General features: G+C 36.7%; 1 protein-coding gene across 4 annotated transcripts in view; it reads left to right on the top strand.

Annotated features, from left to right (window-relative positions):
- CDC42BPB (CDC42 binding protein kinase beta) overlaps positions 1–14,911 on the top strand; it is a 111,426-nt gene extending 96,515 nt beyond the window's left edge. For 3 of the 4 annotated variants that reach the window (XM_087726738.1, XM_087726729.1, XM_087726727.1), the window contains 9 exons: positions 2,877–3,473; positions 4,833–4,930; positions 5,042–5,126; positions 5,808–5,928; positions 6,020–6,137; positions 7,674–7,847; positions 8,707–8,797; positions 8,883–8,953; positions 13,103–14,911. In XM_087726738.1, the coding sequence (XP_087582864.1) occupies positions 2,877–3,473; positions 4,833–4,930; positions 5,042–5,126; positions 5,808–5,928; positions 6,020–6,137; positions 7,674–7,847; positions 8,707–8,797; positions 8,883–8,953; positions 13,103–13,234 (1,487 nt within the window). In that variant the 3' untranslated portion in view covers positions 13,235–14,911. The remainder of the gene's footprint in view (positions 1–2,876; positions 3,474–4,832; positions 4,931–5,041; positions 5,127–5,807; positions 5,929–6,019; positions 6,138–7,673; positions 7,848–8,706; positions 8,798–8,882; positions 8,954–13,102) is intronic. The other variant, XM_087726742.1, reaches the window with a different exon arrangement.
- The last annotated feature ends 1,873 nt before the right edge of the window (positions 14,912–16,784 follow it).

Below are 16,784 nucleotides of genomic sequence, written 5' to 3'. Positions count from 1 at the left end.
TCTATTTCAAGCTATTTAGCTCTCATCAGCTAGCCATACCCTTACTGGGAATCGAACCTGTGCTGTATTGCATCTTAGGCAGATGTGTTAACCACTGAGCTACAGAGTTCGACTCCTTATCAGCCAAGCCAGGGTGAAAAGTATCTATTTAGAGTTACAAACCCCGGTATGCCCAAATATGGGAGGAAGATCACTACTTCCATTCTCTGTCCTTCGGCTCGTCACAAGAGACCATCCAGATAGAAACCCAATATTTTTACTGTTGCCTTTTTGTTACATTTGTTGTATTTGTGCTGATAAATAAATAAAGGGAGACTAGTATAGATCTATTTCAAGCTATTTAGCTCTCATCAGCTAGCCATACCCTTACTGAGAATCGAACCTGTGCTGTATTGTATCTTAGGCAGATGTGTTAACCACTGAGCTACAGAGTTCGACTCCTTATCAGCCAAGCCAGGGTGAAAGGTATCTATTTAGAGTTACAACCCCCCGGTATGCCCAAATATTAAAAATAGTAAAAATATTGGGTTTCTGTCTGGATGGTCTCTTGTGACGAGCCGAAGGACAGAGAATGGAAGTAGTGATCCTCCTCCCATATTTGGGCATTTGTCTGTGTGGAGTACTGGCTTTGTTTCAGTAAGTGGAATGATAATTTTGAAGGAACCAGGTTAATCTCCAAAGCAGAACACTTCAACAAGAGAATAATTATGGAAGCCATTGAAATAGAGAAACACCCCCACAACATGAATAAACGTGACAATACTTCCCGCCTACCAGACATCTGGAAACCAGCCCTAGTCAACAAACAAGCCCCACCCACCACCCAGGCCGTTACAACATGAAACAATAGACATACAGCCAGCACCAATCAGCACCAATCTACCAATCATGATACGACCACACAACCAATCATTCTACTTACTGAAACAAAGCCAGCACTCCACACACCCACCCACCAAGATTTATAGAAAGACGGCAGCTCCGATCACACTTTAAGACCAAACCCCAGCCTGAAGATGGCGAGTGAGACCTCGCTGAATATATATCCTACTATTTTACTTATTTCATGTTGCTATTTATTATTCCTCTTCTTCCCTTGCATATTGTTTAGCTTATCCTGAATGGGAATAGTTTGATGGGGGAGTATACACAGGTGTTTGTGTGTGTACACGGGTGTGTGTGTACATATGTGTACAATATGTTAGGTTTGGAAATGAACTTGAGGGTATAGATAGAACAAAATTGAGATGATAAATACTTCTCTGTCCCAGAAATTAATTTAGTTATGTGTTCTGTAAGCATCAGAACTTTCTGACTGCTTTCCAAAAGCATGTGATTTTTGGCATGTTGAGCTAATGTGGTCTGGATTTGATTAGGACTTGTGGGAGCAAAATCAAATCTGTTTTATCTGGAAAGTAGAATAGTGTGCACACTAACTAAAGCTAGAAAATGAAAAGTTAGCCATTTGAATATGGGAAGCATTCCCAAACTATAAAAACTGTCTCCATCAAGTTGAACTTGGCTCCTGATGACTATATGGATATGCCAAATGTTTTCCCCTCCCATTTGGCAACAGTAAAAAAATAGTTTGTTATTGCCATTTTCAAATATATATTTTCAACTTGGCAAACTAGCCTAAAGCCATGGGTTTCTGATCTGGTCTCCCATTCAGATCTACCCCTCATTAGCTTTTTGGTGGGTGGGGGGGAATCTAGCAAACTAGTTAGTACAAAATCATCCAGGACAGAGTATATCTCCATTTCCTGTTATTCTGTCTACTGATCAAAACATTTTGGTAATGTCTTCATGAAGCCCATTTTATTAGCATTTGGGCACTTTGTATTAAAAAAGGCAAGAAATAGAGAATTAAAAAAATAATTCATATATATTCATGCTGTACAGCTGTAAATCCTCTAGTAACCCATCCAGGCAGATTCACAGTAATATTAATTTACAGTACAGTATGTGAGAGCAAAGAGGAAATATTCATTTTTATTCTTTCTAATCCAAAAGAATGTTGGAAAGGAATTATGTCACTTGCTTCATCTTTTTTCTCCTTCCTCCTAGTCAAGGGAAGCTAGTATTAAGGAGTTAGAAACAATTCCAGAAGCTGTGTTTTGCATGCTTTCTCTGCCTTGTTTGTATAAACATCACTTGCCTTGGTTTTTACTTGACTTTTCAATGTTAAAATATCTGACTACCCATGCATAACTCCAGTTATTGGCACTCAGAATCTTCTGATTCTATAGGAAAATTAAGCTTTCCAGGAAAGGAGGCCTTTTCAGTAGAATTACTCACATTCCAGAACCTTATCCATAACAGAGAAGGATCAAAAGACAGAAAAATAGAAAGTCTTAGCAAAGCCTTCTAAATATATTAAAAGCTAACTTTTCCTGAACATTTACAATTACTCTTATTTTTGCTTATTCATGTGCACTTTAGTTTTGATTTTATTTGTACTGTTTTGAAATTCTGTATGAACAACAATTGTTATGTTTTCCTAGTATTTGTTCCTACCCCTCACCAGGGCAGTGTGAAGGTTTCTGTTGATAAAATGATTAGGAAGTTAGAATTTGTGTGATGGAACTTTTTTTCAGGAAACGATCCATAATTGCTCAGATTTTCATTTTCAAGAATTAATTCACAGCTCCACATGTGTTTAAAATGAAACATTTTGCTCCTGCTATGATAAAACTTGTTATTTGTTTATTTATTGCTGTTTTGATGCCATTGCTTAAATTCATAATGAGATTTGTGCTGGTACAGCTATGTCCTTGTTACATCAAAAGAGTACATATTTCTCAAACAATTACATTGTTAACATATCATGACTCAACACATACGTGTTCTCTTATGTGCATTGTTATTTTCCCTAGTGATTGTTCGAGCTGCTGATTGCAAGAAGGTCTACCAGATAGAGCTGGTTCCCAAAGAGAAAATAATTATTCTCATTTGTGGCCGGAATCATCATGTTCACTTGTATCCTTGGTCTTCCCTGGATGGATCAGAAAGCAGCTTTGATGTCAAGCTTCCTGAAACGAAAGGCTGCCAGTTCATTACAACTGGAGTGCTGAAGAAGAGCTCCTTACCGAGTTTGTTTGTGGCCGTTAAGCGACAGATTCTCTGCTATGAAATTTGCAGAACTAAACCTTTCCATAAAAAGTTTAATGAAATCCAAGCTCCTGGCTATGTACAATGGATGGCGGTATTCAAAGACAGACTTTGTGTTGGCTACCCATCCGGTTTCTCTTTATTGAACATCCAAGGAGATGGACAGTCAATAAGCCTGATAAATCCCACTGATTCTTCACTTGCATTCCTCTCACAACAGTCTTTTGATACCCTTTGTGCTGTGGAGCTCAGCAACGAGGAATACCTACTTTGCTTCAGCCTGTTGGGAGTATACGTTGATGCACAAGGTCGAAGGTCACGCATGCAGGAACTAATGTGGCCCGCCACTCCCGTTGCGTGTAGTATGTATATGTTTTTCTGTTTCTGTATCTTTGATTGCTTCACTTCAATTGGTGAACAGCTGATAGACCCAATCGCCGATTTGACTCAGCATGGTGCCCAATTTACATGCTATCTAAGCTTGCTTCCAGATTTTGCAGAAGAAAGTAACAATTATGGAAATAGTGTGCTGGATTTGATTCAACCATTTTTCTTGTTGCCTCCCAGTAGTATAAGCTCTATCACTCGATGGTCTATGTATTGCTTAGTGTGGTATATGAGCCTAGTCTTAGTGTGAAATCAGCCACTTCAAAGTCCTAACAAAAGTCGGGTTCCTCTTACAACTTTGCTTTTAGTAATATAGACAGAAAGTTACTCACTGTACTGTATGAATTTGTGACCCTGGTGTGGTTGGTGTTCTTCCCTAACCCACTTTTTTTGTGTAGTGAGGGAAGCTGTTGCTGATGTTAAATGCTACTCTGTGGTTCTTTTTACTTTCATCTGGGGTTGCTTTTAACTCTTGCTATTTGGCTTTGCCCTCCATCAAAATTGGAGATAATATTAATCATGCCTGCAAATACTTGAATACTCAAATTAAAATGACTGCTCTTCATCTCAGCCAGAATATATGAATAATTGCAAGAGATTTCCTTAAAGATATGTATGAAATCTACTGTTGCGAAATAAGGAAAAGGTGATTTGGTATGATGTTCAAAAGGAAACGTCATCCTTTTATTAAACTGCAAGGCTTTTGCTGGTAAACTGAAATCCAACCACTGAATGGGAAATGCTTCATTTAATGTGCTGTCAAAAATTCTATCTATGGGAGGTTCTGTGTTTAGAGCAAGTTTCCTCTTGAGTATCAAAGAGAAATATGAGATAATTGTATGACCAGGGGAGTTGCTTTTTTAATGAGCATAACTAGCTGCCCACAGTGATTGAATATCAGGCAGAAGTTTATTATGTAAAAACCTTTTGAAAACATAGTAAGTAAACACCATTATTCATTAGACCAATTTGTTCCCCCTGTTATATATTCAAAATGAATGTTTGAATATGGATGTTTGAGTATTTGATTAAACACAAAGGTAGGGTATAAATTAAATTATTATATAAATAAATGTAATATTTCTTTTATATAAAATGCTAGCTATTGGGGCCAGAATTTTGACTTTATCTGTTTGTTTCAAAATTCAAGTGCCCACCTGGAGTCAAAAGTGGAATAGCTCCAGCAAGGATTTTCGGTGCTCATGAAAATTTTGCATAAGATACCATTCTCCAGTATTAATCAGCTTGAGAAACAACAGCGGTAAACACTGAGGTTTTATCAGTTTTATCTCAAATATATGGAGCCATAAGAGATTTTGTTTTTTTCTCTCCAGGTTGCAATCCATCCTATTTAACCGTGTACAGTGAATATGGGGTTGATGTTTTTGATGTTAACACTATGGAATGGGTCCAAACTATCGGTTTAAGAAAGGTTAGTATCTTGAGTGTAGAGTAAAATATGCTTTATAATTTTCTGAAAACTTCATTGCATTGTACTGAAGGCCTATTCTAAAAAGCTTCTCTTACTTTGCCTTTATAACAGATCCGACCTCTAAATGTTAATGGCACATTGAATCTCCTTAGCTGTGAACCTCCTCGGTTAATTTATTTCAAGAACAAATTTTCAGGTTGGTAGACGGGTAGAAAGGGGCTTACTCGAGTTGGATTTTGGGGAGTCTTAATTTTAATTTAGTATATTATACCTATGTATATTTTAGTTTTTATAAAACTAAATTTTATAAATTTATTTAGTTTTGTTTAGTTTTGAACAGAGCACAACAAGGAAAAGACTTAAAGTGGCTTTTATTTCAATAAAAAAAACAGATCATAGAATTTACTCTCTTTTTTTAGAACTTCATTAAAAATAATAGGCATCTATTAAAGTTTTGTAATACACTATTTTATTTTAATTGTATTGTACAATTTATATTATTGTATATAATTGTATTGACTTAATTAGCTAAAAGGAGATGGTTGTAAATAAGACTATGGGTCAATTATGCTAGTATTGTCATTACTAGTGGCATATGATGGAGACACTTCCCAGCCCTTACCTGAACGTATCCGAAACCAAGGAGTAGAAACCTTTCTGTGAAATGACTGAATTAAGTCTTATTTGCACAGCCCTTTATGGAAAACATTCATAAAATTAAAGTATGCATATCTTGCAGTCAAATAATAATTCTAGAAAGCAATATGTGATTTATGTGTAATGCAGCTTTGGAGATTGAGAGATCTCCACAATGTAACAGATAAAAATCTGGAGAACAACCTGTAGGCTTTGTAATTGCATTATATATATTTTACAGGAGGAACTACTCTTAGTGTGCCAGAAACATCTGACACCAGCAAAAAGCAAATGCTCCGTACTAGAAGCAAAAGACGGTTCGTCTTTAAAGTTCCTGAGGAAGAAAGATTACAACAAAGACGGTAAGGCTTGGCTAGTTTTGTCACAACCTGGGTGGAAAGGGAATCTTTTCCATGTTGAAAAATCATTATATGATACCCTTTGTTGATTCAGAGAGATGCTCCGAGATCCCGAGCTCAGATCCAGAATGATTTCCAACCCCACCAATTTCAACCATGTGGCTCATATGGGACCAGGAGATGGAATGCAAGTGCTCATGGATCTGCCATTGGTAAAACAACTCCCCAAAAAATGTTCACAGAGAAAGCCTTCACTCGGCCAGAGGACACGTTGGCTAGGAGTTTTTGCAGTCCAAAAGGGGATACTGTTTGTTTTCTGAGGGGTAATTGAAATCATTAAGCAGGCTTAAGATGGTTCCTATAAAGAATTTAGAGGTTGGCTGTAATTCAGTCTCTTACACTTGGTTGTTTATCAGCTGCTTGTGTTTGAATTTTTTTTTAAATTTTTGTTACTTTTCATTTAACTCTTTTAATTTATTTTAATAGTGTGCTACCCACAGGTCACACATAAATTGGCAGCCTTCTACAAGTAGCCCTCAACTTACAATCATTTGTTTAGTAACTGCTCGAAGGCACTGAGGAAAAAAGTGATTTATGATCATTTTTTTACATTGCTATTACTATAGCCCCATGCTCATGTGATCAAATTTTGGGCATTTGGCAACTGTCATGTATTTTATGAAGTTGCATTGTCCCAGGATCACCCTTTGTAACCTTCCTCGGCGGCTTCTGACAAGCAAATTCAGGGGGAGGGAGCTGGATTCCATTAACAGCTGCCTTGCTTAGCAATGGAAATGTTGGGCTTAATTGTGGTCCTAAGTTGAGGACTATCTGTGCATTGAATAAATAAATACTCCTTTCACAATGTCTATATAGATTTTCAATCATCCGTCATGGTTGTCCCAAAGATGCTTTTTTTTCAAGAGGCAACTGGACTTTCTGGTTTTTCTTTGATGACCAGAAAGCTTCTTCAACTCTGGATGGTGGGGAATGGGAGGATATATACTCCTTACAGACAGCTGGTCATTTGTATTCTTTTAGCAAGTCCTTGAGGCCACCTGGAGGTTTATCTGTGTCATCAGGGTCTCCTGAGTGGTGCAAATGGGTGTGGAGCCTTTTTGGAATTGTTGAAAGGACTGTGTGGTAGTTTGGAGACGGATGATGTAATATCCCCCTTCTCAGGTGACCCTGATGGCACAGATAAACCTCCAAATAGCCTCAAGGACTTGCTAGAAGAATGCAAATGACCAGCTGTCTGCAAAGAGTATAAATCCTTCCAGTCCCCACCACCATCCAGTCAGACCTAAAGAAGCTTCTTGGATAGGAAGTGAAACGTCTTCAAAGAAAAACCAGAAAGTCCAGTTAAGCAATTTTGGGACGTCTTTTCATAATGATTTGTTAGCTATTTCAATCCAAAATCTCTTCTACTATTGACATCTTTTCCAACACTCCTATGGACACAGGCGAGACACTAATCAGAAAAATACAAAGAATCCCATTAGTTAATAGCCCTGACTGAAGGCAGAGGAAAAGGGAAGGGAGAATGCAAACCCAACCTTTGGCCTTCATTTTGACGTGGGCATGTGGGAAATGACGTCTTAACAGCCCATATAACGCTGTTTTGAGAGTGTTGCCAGGAGCTCACAAGGACGTGGAAAATGAAGTAAATTGCCAGGCTTCTGAAAGTGTTTCTGAATAACTCTTCTTTCCCTCCTTCCTTTTCTTGTTTCTTTTGTCTAAAATAATAGAATGAATTTCCTTCCCCCTCATCCTCCCGACATTCTGCTCTGATATCATCTCCAACAGGCTTTGAGCACGTCTATCACATGAGCCCTATCTCTGCTGATCTCTTTCTCCAGAGTGACCATTCCTCCTCAATGCTTTCCTCCTCTTCCTGCCCCTCCTCTGCTTCTGTAGCAAGGGTAGGAGCAGCTCTTTAGGAACTGAAGTGGATGATAGTGTGCATTAGACCTCTCAGCTGGCTAACCTCTGTGTGAATAAGCTTGCGCTTTCCTGCCCTGAGTTCTGCAGTTAAAACAGCAGGCTGTCAGAGCAAAATCTAAATCCCGTCTTCTCTAATAGGCTAATAATCTAGGATAAGAGAGTAACCATCCTTCCAGTGGCAGGAGGCAAAGAGAAAGATTATTGGATAATACTCAATATTTGTTTCATTGCAACCAAACTGCCAGCATTTACTATCATAGCTGCCAAATGCAGCAAAAGTAAAAGGCAAATCATGTTCCCATTTTATAATTTGGAAAGCCTAGAGGCATAATTTGCAATCAAATTCTGTTCCTTATGCTGCATAATATCAGACTGTAATAGCACACTGGCAAAATCAGTAAGATCACACAATTAATAGAATGTCACCACATCCAAAATAAGGCATTAACTTATAACTTTGGCCATTCGTTAGCCTTCAAGAGGGGAATAAAGCTGTAAAGCAAAAGATAATTTGATGTGGCTCATTCAAACAGACTTATTTTTCTAATAACTTTTGTAAAATGTCTCCAGCTACTGGAAAGAACTGAGATTTAAATACTGACCTTTTTACTTGCTTTTTGGGGTGGAATGGCTATATTTATCCCCTCGCTGATTCTTTGAGCAATATGCTTTGCTTTATATGATTCTCAGTAGTCAAGATGAAACCATTTTTTTTAAAAAAAAAAGCTTCTTGTACTGATTTCAGGTTTTAAATATTTTAAAAGGCTCTCTGTATTTAAAAAAAGAAACAAGTTGAAAATATCCATCTAATTGAGTTTGGTTACATTTGTGCTACAGACACAAGATGAGAAGGTTTGTCCTTCAACAAGCAACATTTCACGCCAAGCACCTCACAGAAATAAAAGCTACATTTCATGGCCATCTTCAAGTAAGCATCAAAGTAGATCTCTTTCAAAGCCATAAGCTTCCTAAGCTTCTCCTAGGGGAGATTCTCAAACACCTTTGCTTTGCAGGTGGCAGCGACCAGGGAGCAGCCATGCCCTTGCGAAGTATGTCTGATCCAGATCAGGAATTTGACAAAGAGGTGAGATAAATCTCTGTATCCTCACAGATTTTCAAATAGTGAGGTGGATTTAGAAATATGATTGATACACTAGAGGGTACTGACTTCTAATATTTTTAAAAGTATGTTTTTATATCTAGAATTTATGTGTATATAATCTCAATCTATGATATTATATAAAATTATGCTGCAATGAATGAAGACGAATATATGTGTCCCAGAATAATGTTATAGGATCCAATCTGGGTTCGTCACTGGGACCAGAGGTTTAGTCTTCTGGGCTTTCGGATTCATGTAGGAGCCCATCCTCAAGGAACGTCTCTCTAGCCGAGTGTGTGTCCCGGTGACCGACTCATGATGGATCCTGCATCATGCAGCAGTGTTGCTTGTCGGTCTGAAGAGTTTAAGAATCCAATAATGGCATATTTCTAAGTAAACAAGCCTTTTAGTGGAGCCCAGATCTTAATGACTTCATGGACATAGTTAGCAATAGCAATAGCAGTTAGACTTATATACCGCTTCATAGGGCTTTCAGCCCTCTCTAAGCGGTTTACAGAGTCAGCATATTGTCCCCAACAGCAATCTGGGTCCTCATTTTACTCACCTCGGAAGGATGGAAGGCTGAGTCAACCCTGAGCCAGTGAGATTTGAACAGCAGAACTGCAGTCAGCTGAAGTAGCCTGCAGTGCTGCATTTAACCACTGCGCCACCTCGGCGTAGTTATGTTCTTCTCTTGGCATCAGTATATGTGGCTTCCATTGTCTTAGAGAACACCCCCCATTTTGGGGGGGGTACTTCCCAATCTAGCCTACAACCTTAGAATTCCTTGGAAGGGTCCCATTAAGTATTCACCCAACCCAAACTTGGTTAGCTTCCAAATCCAGTCAAGAGTTACCAGGTGCTGTCAACTGCTAGGTATATACAAAACATTTTATTGTTCAAGCCAATGTCTGCATAACCAACATGCCAAATTGCAGAATTTAGTGCTGTCCAAAAATCTTAACTTAGAAGTCTCTGTTCCCGTCGCATTTTCAAACAATCCAATTGAAAGCCTAAATTCTCTGCAAATATGTATTTGGACCACTTTTTGAAATCAATTTTTTCTTAGGGAAAATAAGAATGTTTCATAAGTTTTTAAAGGACAAAGATGGCTTTGATTTTTTTTTAATCTCTGTTAATGAGATTAAACATTAACATTATCCTAGTTAATGTTTTAATGTTGCCATTACCATTAATACCTTCTCTGGATGTTGGAGAAATTCTCAATTACAACAGCTGTAATTTTAGTTTTAATGAATTTAATCATTAGAAAACTCCTATTGATAAGGGAAATATATGCGGCAAAAGAAAAACTACTGAAGTCCTTCCACATGTTAGAAGCATAAACCATATTTTTTTAGTCTGTTGACTACTGGGGACATTAGGAGAACAGATCGAAATCAAAGCAACTTCTTCTTTTTACCTCTCTTTTTTCTCTGCTCTCTCCTCATTGGAAGTTGAAGCAGCTTTTTCGTTCATCCTGCTTTGTGTCATAAGAGAACAGTTGCTTTCCCTCTACCAAGATAATGTTCAGATATACATACTTTTCTTAATGCGGTATATAGCTTCCTCCGCATATATATTTAGCTGTCCTTTTAGATCTTATGCATCTGTCACAGAAATTCTTAATAGGCTTGGTTTTACTGGTTCATGTATTTTGCTACATATGGACCCAAGTGAATGAATTGAAAGATTCCAATCTGGTTTTCTCAGTTTATTCCCTATACTATTAGGCAGCATTTAAAAAAAATCTAGCTATCTGTTGCTTCAATTAAAAAGACATCTCTAGATGACCTACACATTAGGATTAAAGAGAACAAATGATACCCAAAGATACATTGGGGAAAACCAAAGGGAGTTCATATGAGATTTTGTATTTGGATCAATGTGGGGGCTTGTATGTATGCTTACATAGAAAGAGCAGTATAAAATTCTGGATTGTACTCTATGGATTGTTGCCTTATCACAGCATTTGTCTGAACAACTGCATTAGATATGGTGTTTACAACCACAGCACAATCTTGACAAGTATATCTTCAAGCATCTGTTGCCTAAATAAATTCTTCTTTTTCCAATTAAACTGACTGACACTATAACACATCTGCTATGAAGCTAAACATTATGAATAATTAACTGCATTCCAAACTATCAGAAAATTGTCCAAGGAAGGACAGTGCTTTGAATGCCTGTGATCAGCAGGATATCTCACAAAAGAGCTATGGATGCAAAGACAGAGCTGTGGATATATTTAACTGCTTCATAAATCTCTAATTCTTTTTTGTACCACTTAATAATAAAAAAGATCATGGGTCAATTTTACCTTTATAGTCTGTTCTCAAGCTAAGTATGGTGGAATTCTGCCCTGAGGAAATTATACAATTACATATTTGGCATAGCTTGGCCATACATTTCCTTGTTCAGCTTTAGGTCAAACCAAATTCAGGATATAATTCCAACAGAATCTTTCTATGCATATTTCAAAAGAACATTAGAAAAGGAATTGATGGAAGAGAAATGAAGACAAGAAGTTTGGATCCATCATTTTGTGCAAAAATTGCATCTTGCTAAGCAAAATTAAAACTCTCCATGTGATTAGGAAACTGATCCCAATGGAGATACGTTTGTGGTTTGTTATCCCATGAAATATTGTGAGCACGTGCAACAAACAAGTTTGGGTGTAGTATAGATGTTACTTATCAGTATGAGGAATGCCCACAGTTTCTTTTAGCATTTTAGAAGGCTGTATTTATGATTATACTTTCATCTATTGCCCTGGAAATGCCCACTGTATATTGACATAAGTTCCAGCTTACTACTTTCTGTCATTGAAAGGATGTTAGCTACGAAGGACATCTGCTCATGACTTTAATATATTTAGGATTTTGAGGATCAGTAGTTTAGTAGTTTTAGTAAAACTACTACTAAAATACATTAATATTGATGTTACCTCATTTGGTAAATGAAACATCAGCAAAAAGAACCCCACCAAGCTCAAAAAAGCAACAAGGATCCCACAGTTCAAACCTTCAGCTAAAATATTCTCTTTTATCGGTATTAAAATATCTGAAGTTGACTGATGAGTCTATGTCAGGATCTTAAGAATTTTGTATTTTGAAGGCCAAAATCTCTTATAACTTAAAGTTATTGGGGAATTTTCTGTTATAGAGAAGGCTGTTCGTAAAATAGGTCTGTGAACAAATTCATGGATACCTATAAATGTACAAATGCATTCTCCTCTTAAATTTAAATTGTTTGATTTTGATATTTTTGCTTTTGTGAACTGCAAGTTTCTTTTTAGAACATTTGATTGCTCCTATTGGCTTTTGAGGCCTTCTGGACTCCATTCTTCTGATTAGTAGTGATTTAAACAGAGCTGTTAATCAGTGTAATCAATGACAGAATATCTTTTATTTAAACAAAAAACAAACAAAAAAGAAACATGAGAAGAAAGACAAACAGAGAAATTCTATAAGAATATAGGAATATTGATGTGGGTTTAACATATTTTCTGAGTATAAGGTGCACCAAAGTTTTGAAGAGGCAAATTAAAAAAAAAAGTTTTTGCATTCTGCAAACCTCCCAAAAATGGCACATTTTTCGCGAAAGCAGGCCCGTTTTTGTAAAAACAAAAAAGGGGGGGGACATGGATAGCTTTTAGGAGGCTTATAGAGTGCTCCTGGGGGCTGGGGGGGCAAAATTGAGCAAAAAACTGAGTGGTTTTTGCTCATTTCTGCCCTCCCCAGCCCCCAGAAGCTCTCTGAAAACCTCCAAAAAGCTATGCACAGACATTTTGGTGAAGAAGGCGGGATTTTGGGAAGCAAACAATTCTGTATTCATTGTATAAGATGCACTCAGATTTTCAGCCTCTTTTTTTTAAGGGAAAAGTTGTGTCTTATAGTCCAAAAAATACAGTAGGTTAAAGACTTAGGAGAAAGTATGATTTTGAAGAGGAAATTGGAGGAAGAATAAATCTACACTATTTTCACACTTCTGGGAGCACATAATAGGGTGGGAGATGTTAGATGAGGAGGAGGGGCTGGGCATCTCCTTTTGTTAAATTCATCTTTGCAGTTCTTGGTCTAGAAATAGAATGTGACTGGAATACATTGTTTTTCTGTTTCTTTTTAACAGCCTGATTCGGATTCTACCAAACATTCAACTCCTTCCAACAGCTCTAACCCAAGCAGTCCCCCAAGTCCCAATTCTCCCCATAGGAATCAGCTGACACTAGATGGATTAGACCAATCAACCTGTGATGCATAACACTGCAGCTCTTTCCACTGTTCCTCCCATTTGGGATTGTCTGCTACGCCGTGGAGCATCAAAAGCAGGACATCTGTCTCCAACAACAGTGCCAAGACTGATGCTTAATTTTTAGCATTGCACAAAAGTAAATTCCTGTATCTAGATTGTAGATTTGAGGGCATAAAAAGGAGGCAAGAGATCTTTATTGCTATAGTAATTAAATTGTTTTTTTTTAATGTACACTCTTACACTTAAGGTGGATCCATTTCGGCACAGCTGTGATACTCTCATGACATACAGTAAAGGCTACTGATAAAATCTTCATACTTAAGCTGAAAAAAGAGAGATGCTGATAGTTTTTACTACTATACAGTACCAGGAATATTATTTTTCTATAGGATAATGTAATATCTCATTATCAGCAATCTCTTTTTAGAAAAAAGTGCAGACCTTTGGGTATGAAATAAAAGCAGCGTAGTTACATCCTTGGCTAAATATATTCTAAATATATTGTTTGTTTCTTTTTTCAAAATTTAGAAGGATGATAGGAAGTTGTAGGGCCATTTCCAGCTTCAGTAGAATAAAACAGAAAAGTGAAAACAGAAGTTCTAGATTGTGGCCTTTTAATTTACTTAGCCATTACATACGTTCTCCGCTGTATAAATGTCTTTCTACTGAAATTCTAGTCATGTACATAAAGGACATCAGAAATGTTTTATCCTTACCCTACTTTTTTAATCTGATTAGCTAGGACAGGGCTTTTTTTAAAAAAAAACAACATACTGTTGGAAAACAGATTTTACTGTTTTTCTCGCAGTCCATCTTCTCAAATCTTTTTGTAATTTCTCTTGGATTTTTTTTTTTCAGAGTAAAAGATAACACTACATTTGAAAAAGTTTTACTAGGCAAGCATTCTCTTGAGATTGCTCCCCGATGGCTGCTTGTATGAGGGGGTTGTGTAGTAATAAATTGCTTCTGATTTTTCTTGGTAACCAAAGTGGAAGCATAGAAGGGTGTGTATATGAGGGTACCTCATCTCCCCCCCCCACTTCCCTTGATTCATAATATCCTCACCTGCATGATGATCCCAACCCCATGATTGCTCATTAAAAGTACTGAATGTGTAGGGGAGGAAATGCACAGCACATTCCTGTATATTTTGCAGCAGTGACATATTACATGTATATTTAATCTCATGCTTCCATGTATTATACATTTAGTAACACTACCCACCTACCCATCCTAGTGATCATGTTTCATTTAAAAGCGTGTAATTAATTATATGGCTGGCATATTCAGTTTGTCATTGTCACACTAGTGTGCCTTCTGTGCCAATTTGATGACAGTTGGATGTCAATTGTTTTAAAATCTGGTTTCTATGGGCTAATACTATACCAATGGCTAACACTCTTTCCTGAGACACTGTATAGGACATGCACTTATCCCTAGTTTAAACCAAGTGGTTCTAGTCAACATTTAATTCTGTTTCATTAAGTGTTTGACAATATTTGCTCTTTCTCAGATTCTTGATTAATAAAGCTCAGTTTGAGCTGGACACTACTGCTTTGGGGTTTTTTTCTGGTTTTTACTCTTTTTTTAAATGTATGTCTCAAGTCTTTGTAATTATTGAATTGTGAGAACATTTTTGAACAATCTACTTGTCAATAAAGCAGAAGAGGGATGTTTTAAAAAGTTTCTGGTTGTCCTGTCATTAATTAGATAAATGTGCATAGTTCTTTGGAAAGCACTGTGGCGTGATTCTAATCTCTACAAAAATAGGGAAAAGAAATATCCTGCAGTTGGGGAGAGAGAGAAGAAACTCCTACATAATCAGGTTTGTTGGTGCAAGAGCTTTTATCAACTTTTCTTCTTCAATGAGGAAAAAAACCTCAGCTAAAGAAGCATCTGAAATGGGAAGAATGCTGTGTTCCCTTTACAGTTTGTCACAAAGGCAAGCTTTGTTAATCTTTTTTTTCCTTTCTTCTTCTGGCATCTGTTCTAGTCTATGCTGAATTACCAACTTAATAAGATATATATGAATTTATTAGGAATAGCAGATGTTGGATGGGTTAATGTAACTGACCAGCTTAAAGATTGCCTGCTTTGACAAGTTTTTGCTTTGTTTTTCTCAGGGCAGATGGAAACTGTTTACTCATTTGAGAAAATTACCAGTCATTATAATATTGGCACAAGTTCTTTGCTTTACAAAAAATATCTTTGTAATGTACTGGATTTGTTATCTATTTTAATGGACTGCTTACTGTTTTTTCACTGATTTAACAGACTATACGTTAGCTGTATATTTTAAAAATGTACTAGGAGTAGAAGAATTACTAGTAGAATTAAATTTAGATGTTAATTATTTTACATCTTGTGAAGAGGATTTCAGTCGAGCCCAGCTTATTTTAATAATAAATCCATTTGTTTTAGTGTGTTACAAGATAGTTTGTTAAATGTGTTGTAAACATTCTAATGGCTTTTCTGGATTTTTGACAGTATGAATCACATAATTTAATTATACATAACTTGTTTCAGGTAAAACAGAAGTCATAGAATATTCCGCATAATTAAATACCTAGAATGAAATTGGGATGAAAGTGAGAATATGTGACACGGCAGAGCACTTGAATTAGCCAGTCTTGTTTTATCTGAGGATGCTGCTTAGCTGAGAAATGTGAATTTTCTGTACCATTTGGGAGCATAGAATAGCTGGAGGATGGATTGGAGCCAATAGTTGGTAACGTTATCTCTTAAAAACAATTATCACTGAAATGAGATATTCCAGCAAACTGATAATATATTTTCACCCAAAAACAACCAAATCAAGACATTTAAAAAAACCAAAGAAATGTTTACCTCTAATATAGAAATTCAACTCAAATATGTTCCTACAACATATTTGAGTTGAATTTACCAACCTTTAAAAAAATCCTGAGCAGCAATGAGAATAATCAAATAAAGCCAGATTTTTTAAAAAAATTTCAATATAAAATTTTTAACATATAAACTACAACACTGTGCATATTTTCTTGCCCACACTGGAAATGTCTTTTGCATAAGCAATGCCTTGATTCAGTGGTTCCCAAACTTGGCAACTTTAAGACTTGTGGACTTCAACTCCCAGAGTTCTCCAGCCAGCAGAGAATTCTGGGAGTTGAAGTCCACAAGTCTTAAAGTTGCCAAGTTTGGGAACCACTGCCTTAATTAATGGGTTGTTCATCAATCTCTAGTCATATGGCACTAGGGTTATACAATTTCTGTTAAGGGAAAAGGATATTGTGCACTAAAAAATAAAAACCTGAGGACCATGAGATCAAGATAGCAATGTTTCTGGAGTACTCTTTAAATTTGGTATTTTAAAAGAGGGAGATTTCATATATTTTAACCTTTGTTTTATTTCTAAAACATGTAGCCCAAACCTACCGTTTTCCTTCTAAATCTTAAAAGTGCATGTTTTTTTTTAAGTATAGACACTATGGAAGCTTCAAAAATGTGCCCATACATGATCAAAGTAAATAAGCTTTATATTTATATGTAAGGACATAAGCGGTGCAGTAGCCTAGAGGTG

The sequence above is a fragment of the Thamnophis sirtalis genome, unplaced genomic scaffold (genome assembly GCF_051295495.1).
Source record: "Thamnophis sirtalis isolate CommonGarterSnake01/CBP01778 unplaced genomic scaffold, rThaSir2_p1.2 scaffold_1, whole genome shotgun sequence".
In the NCBI taxonomy this organism is placed as follows: Eukaryota; Metazoa; Chordata; class Lepidosauria; order Squamata; family Natricidae; genus Thamnophis; species Thamnophis sirtalis.
This window is presented reverse-complemented; position numbering and strand designations above follow the sequence as displayed.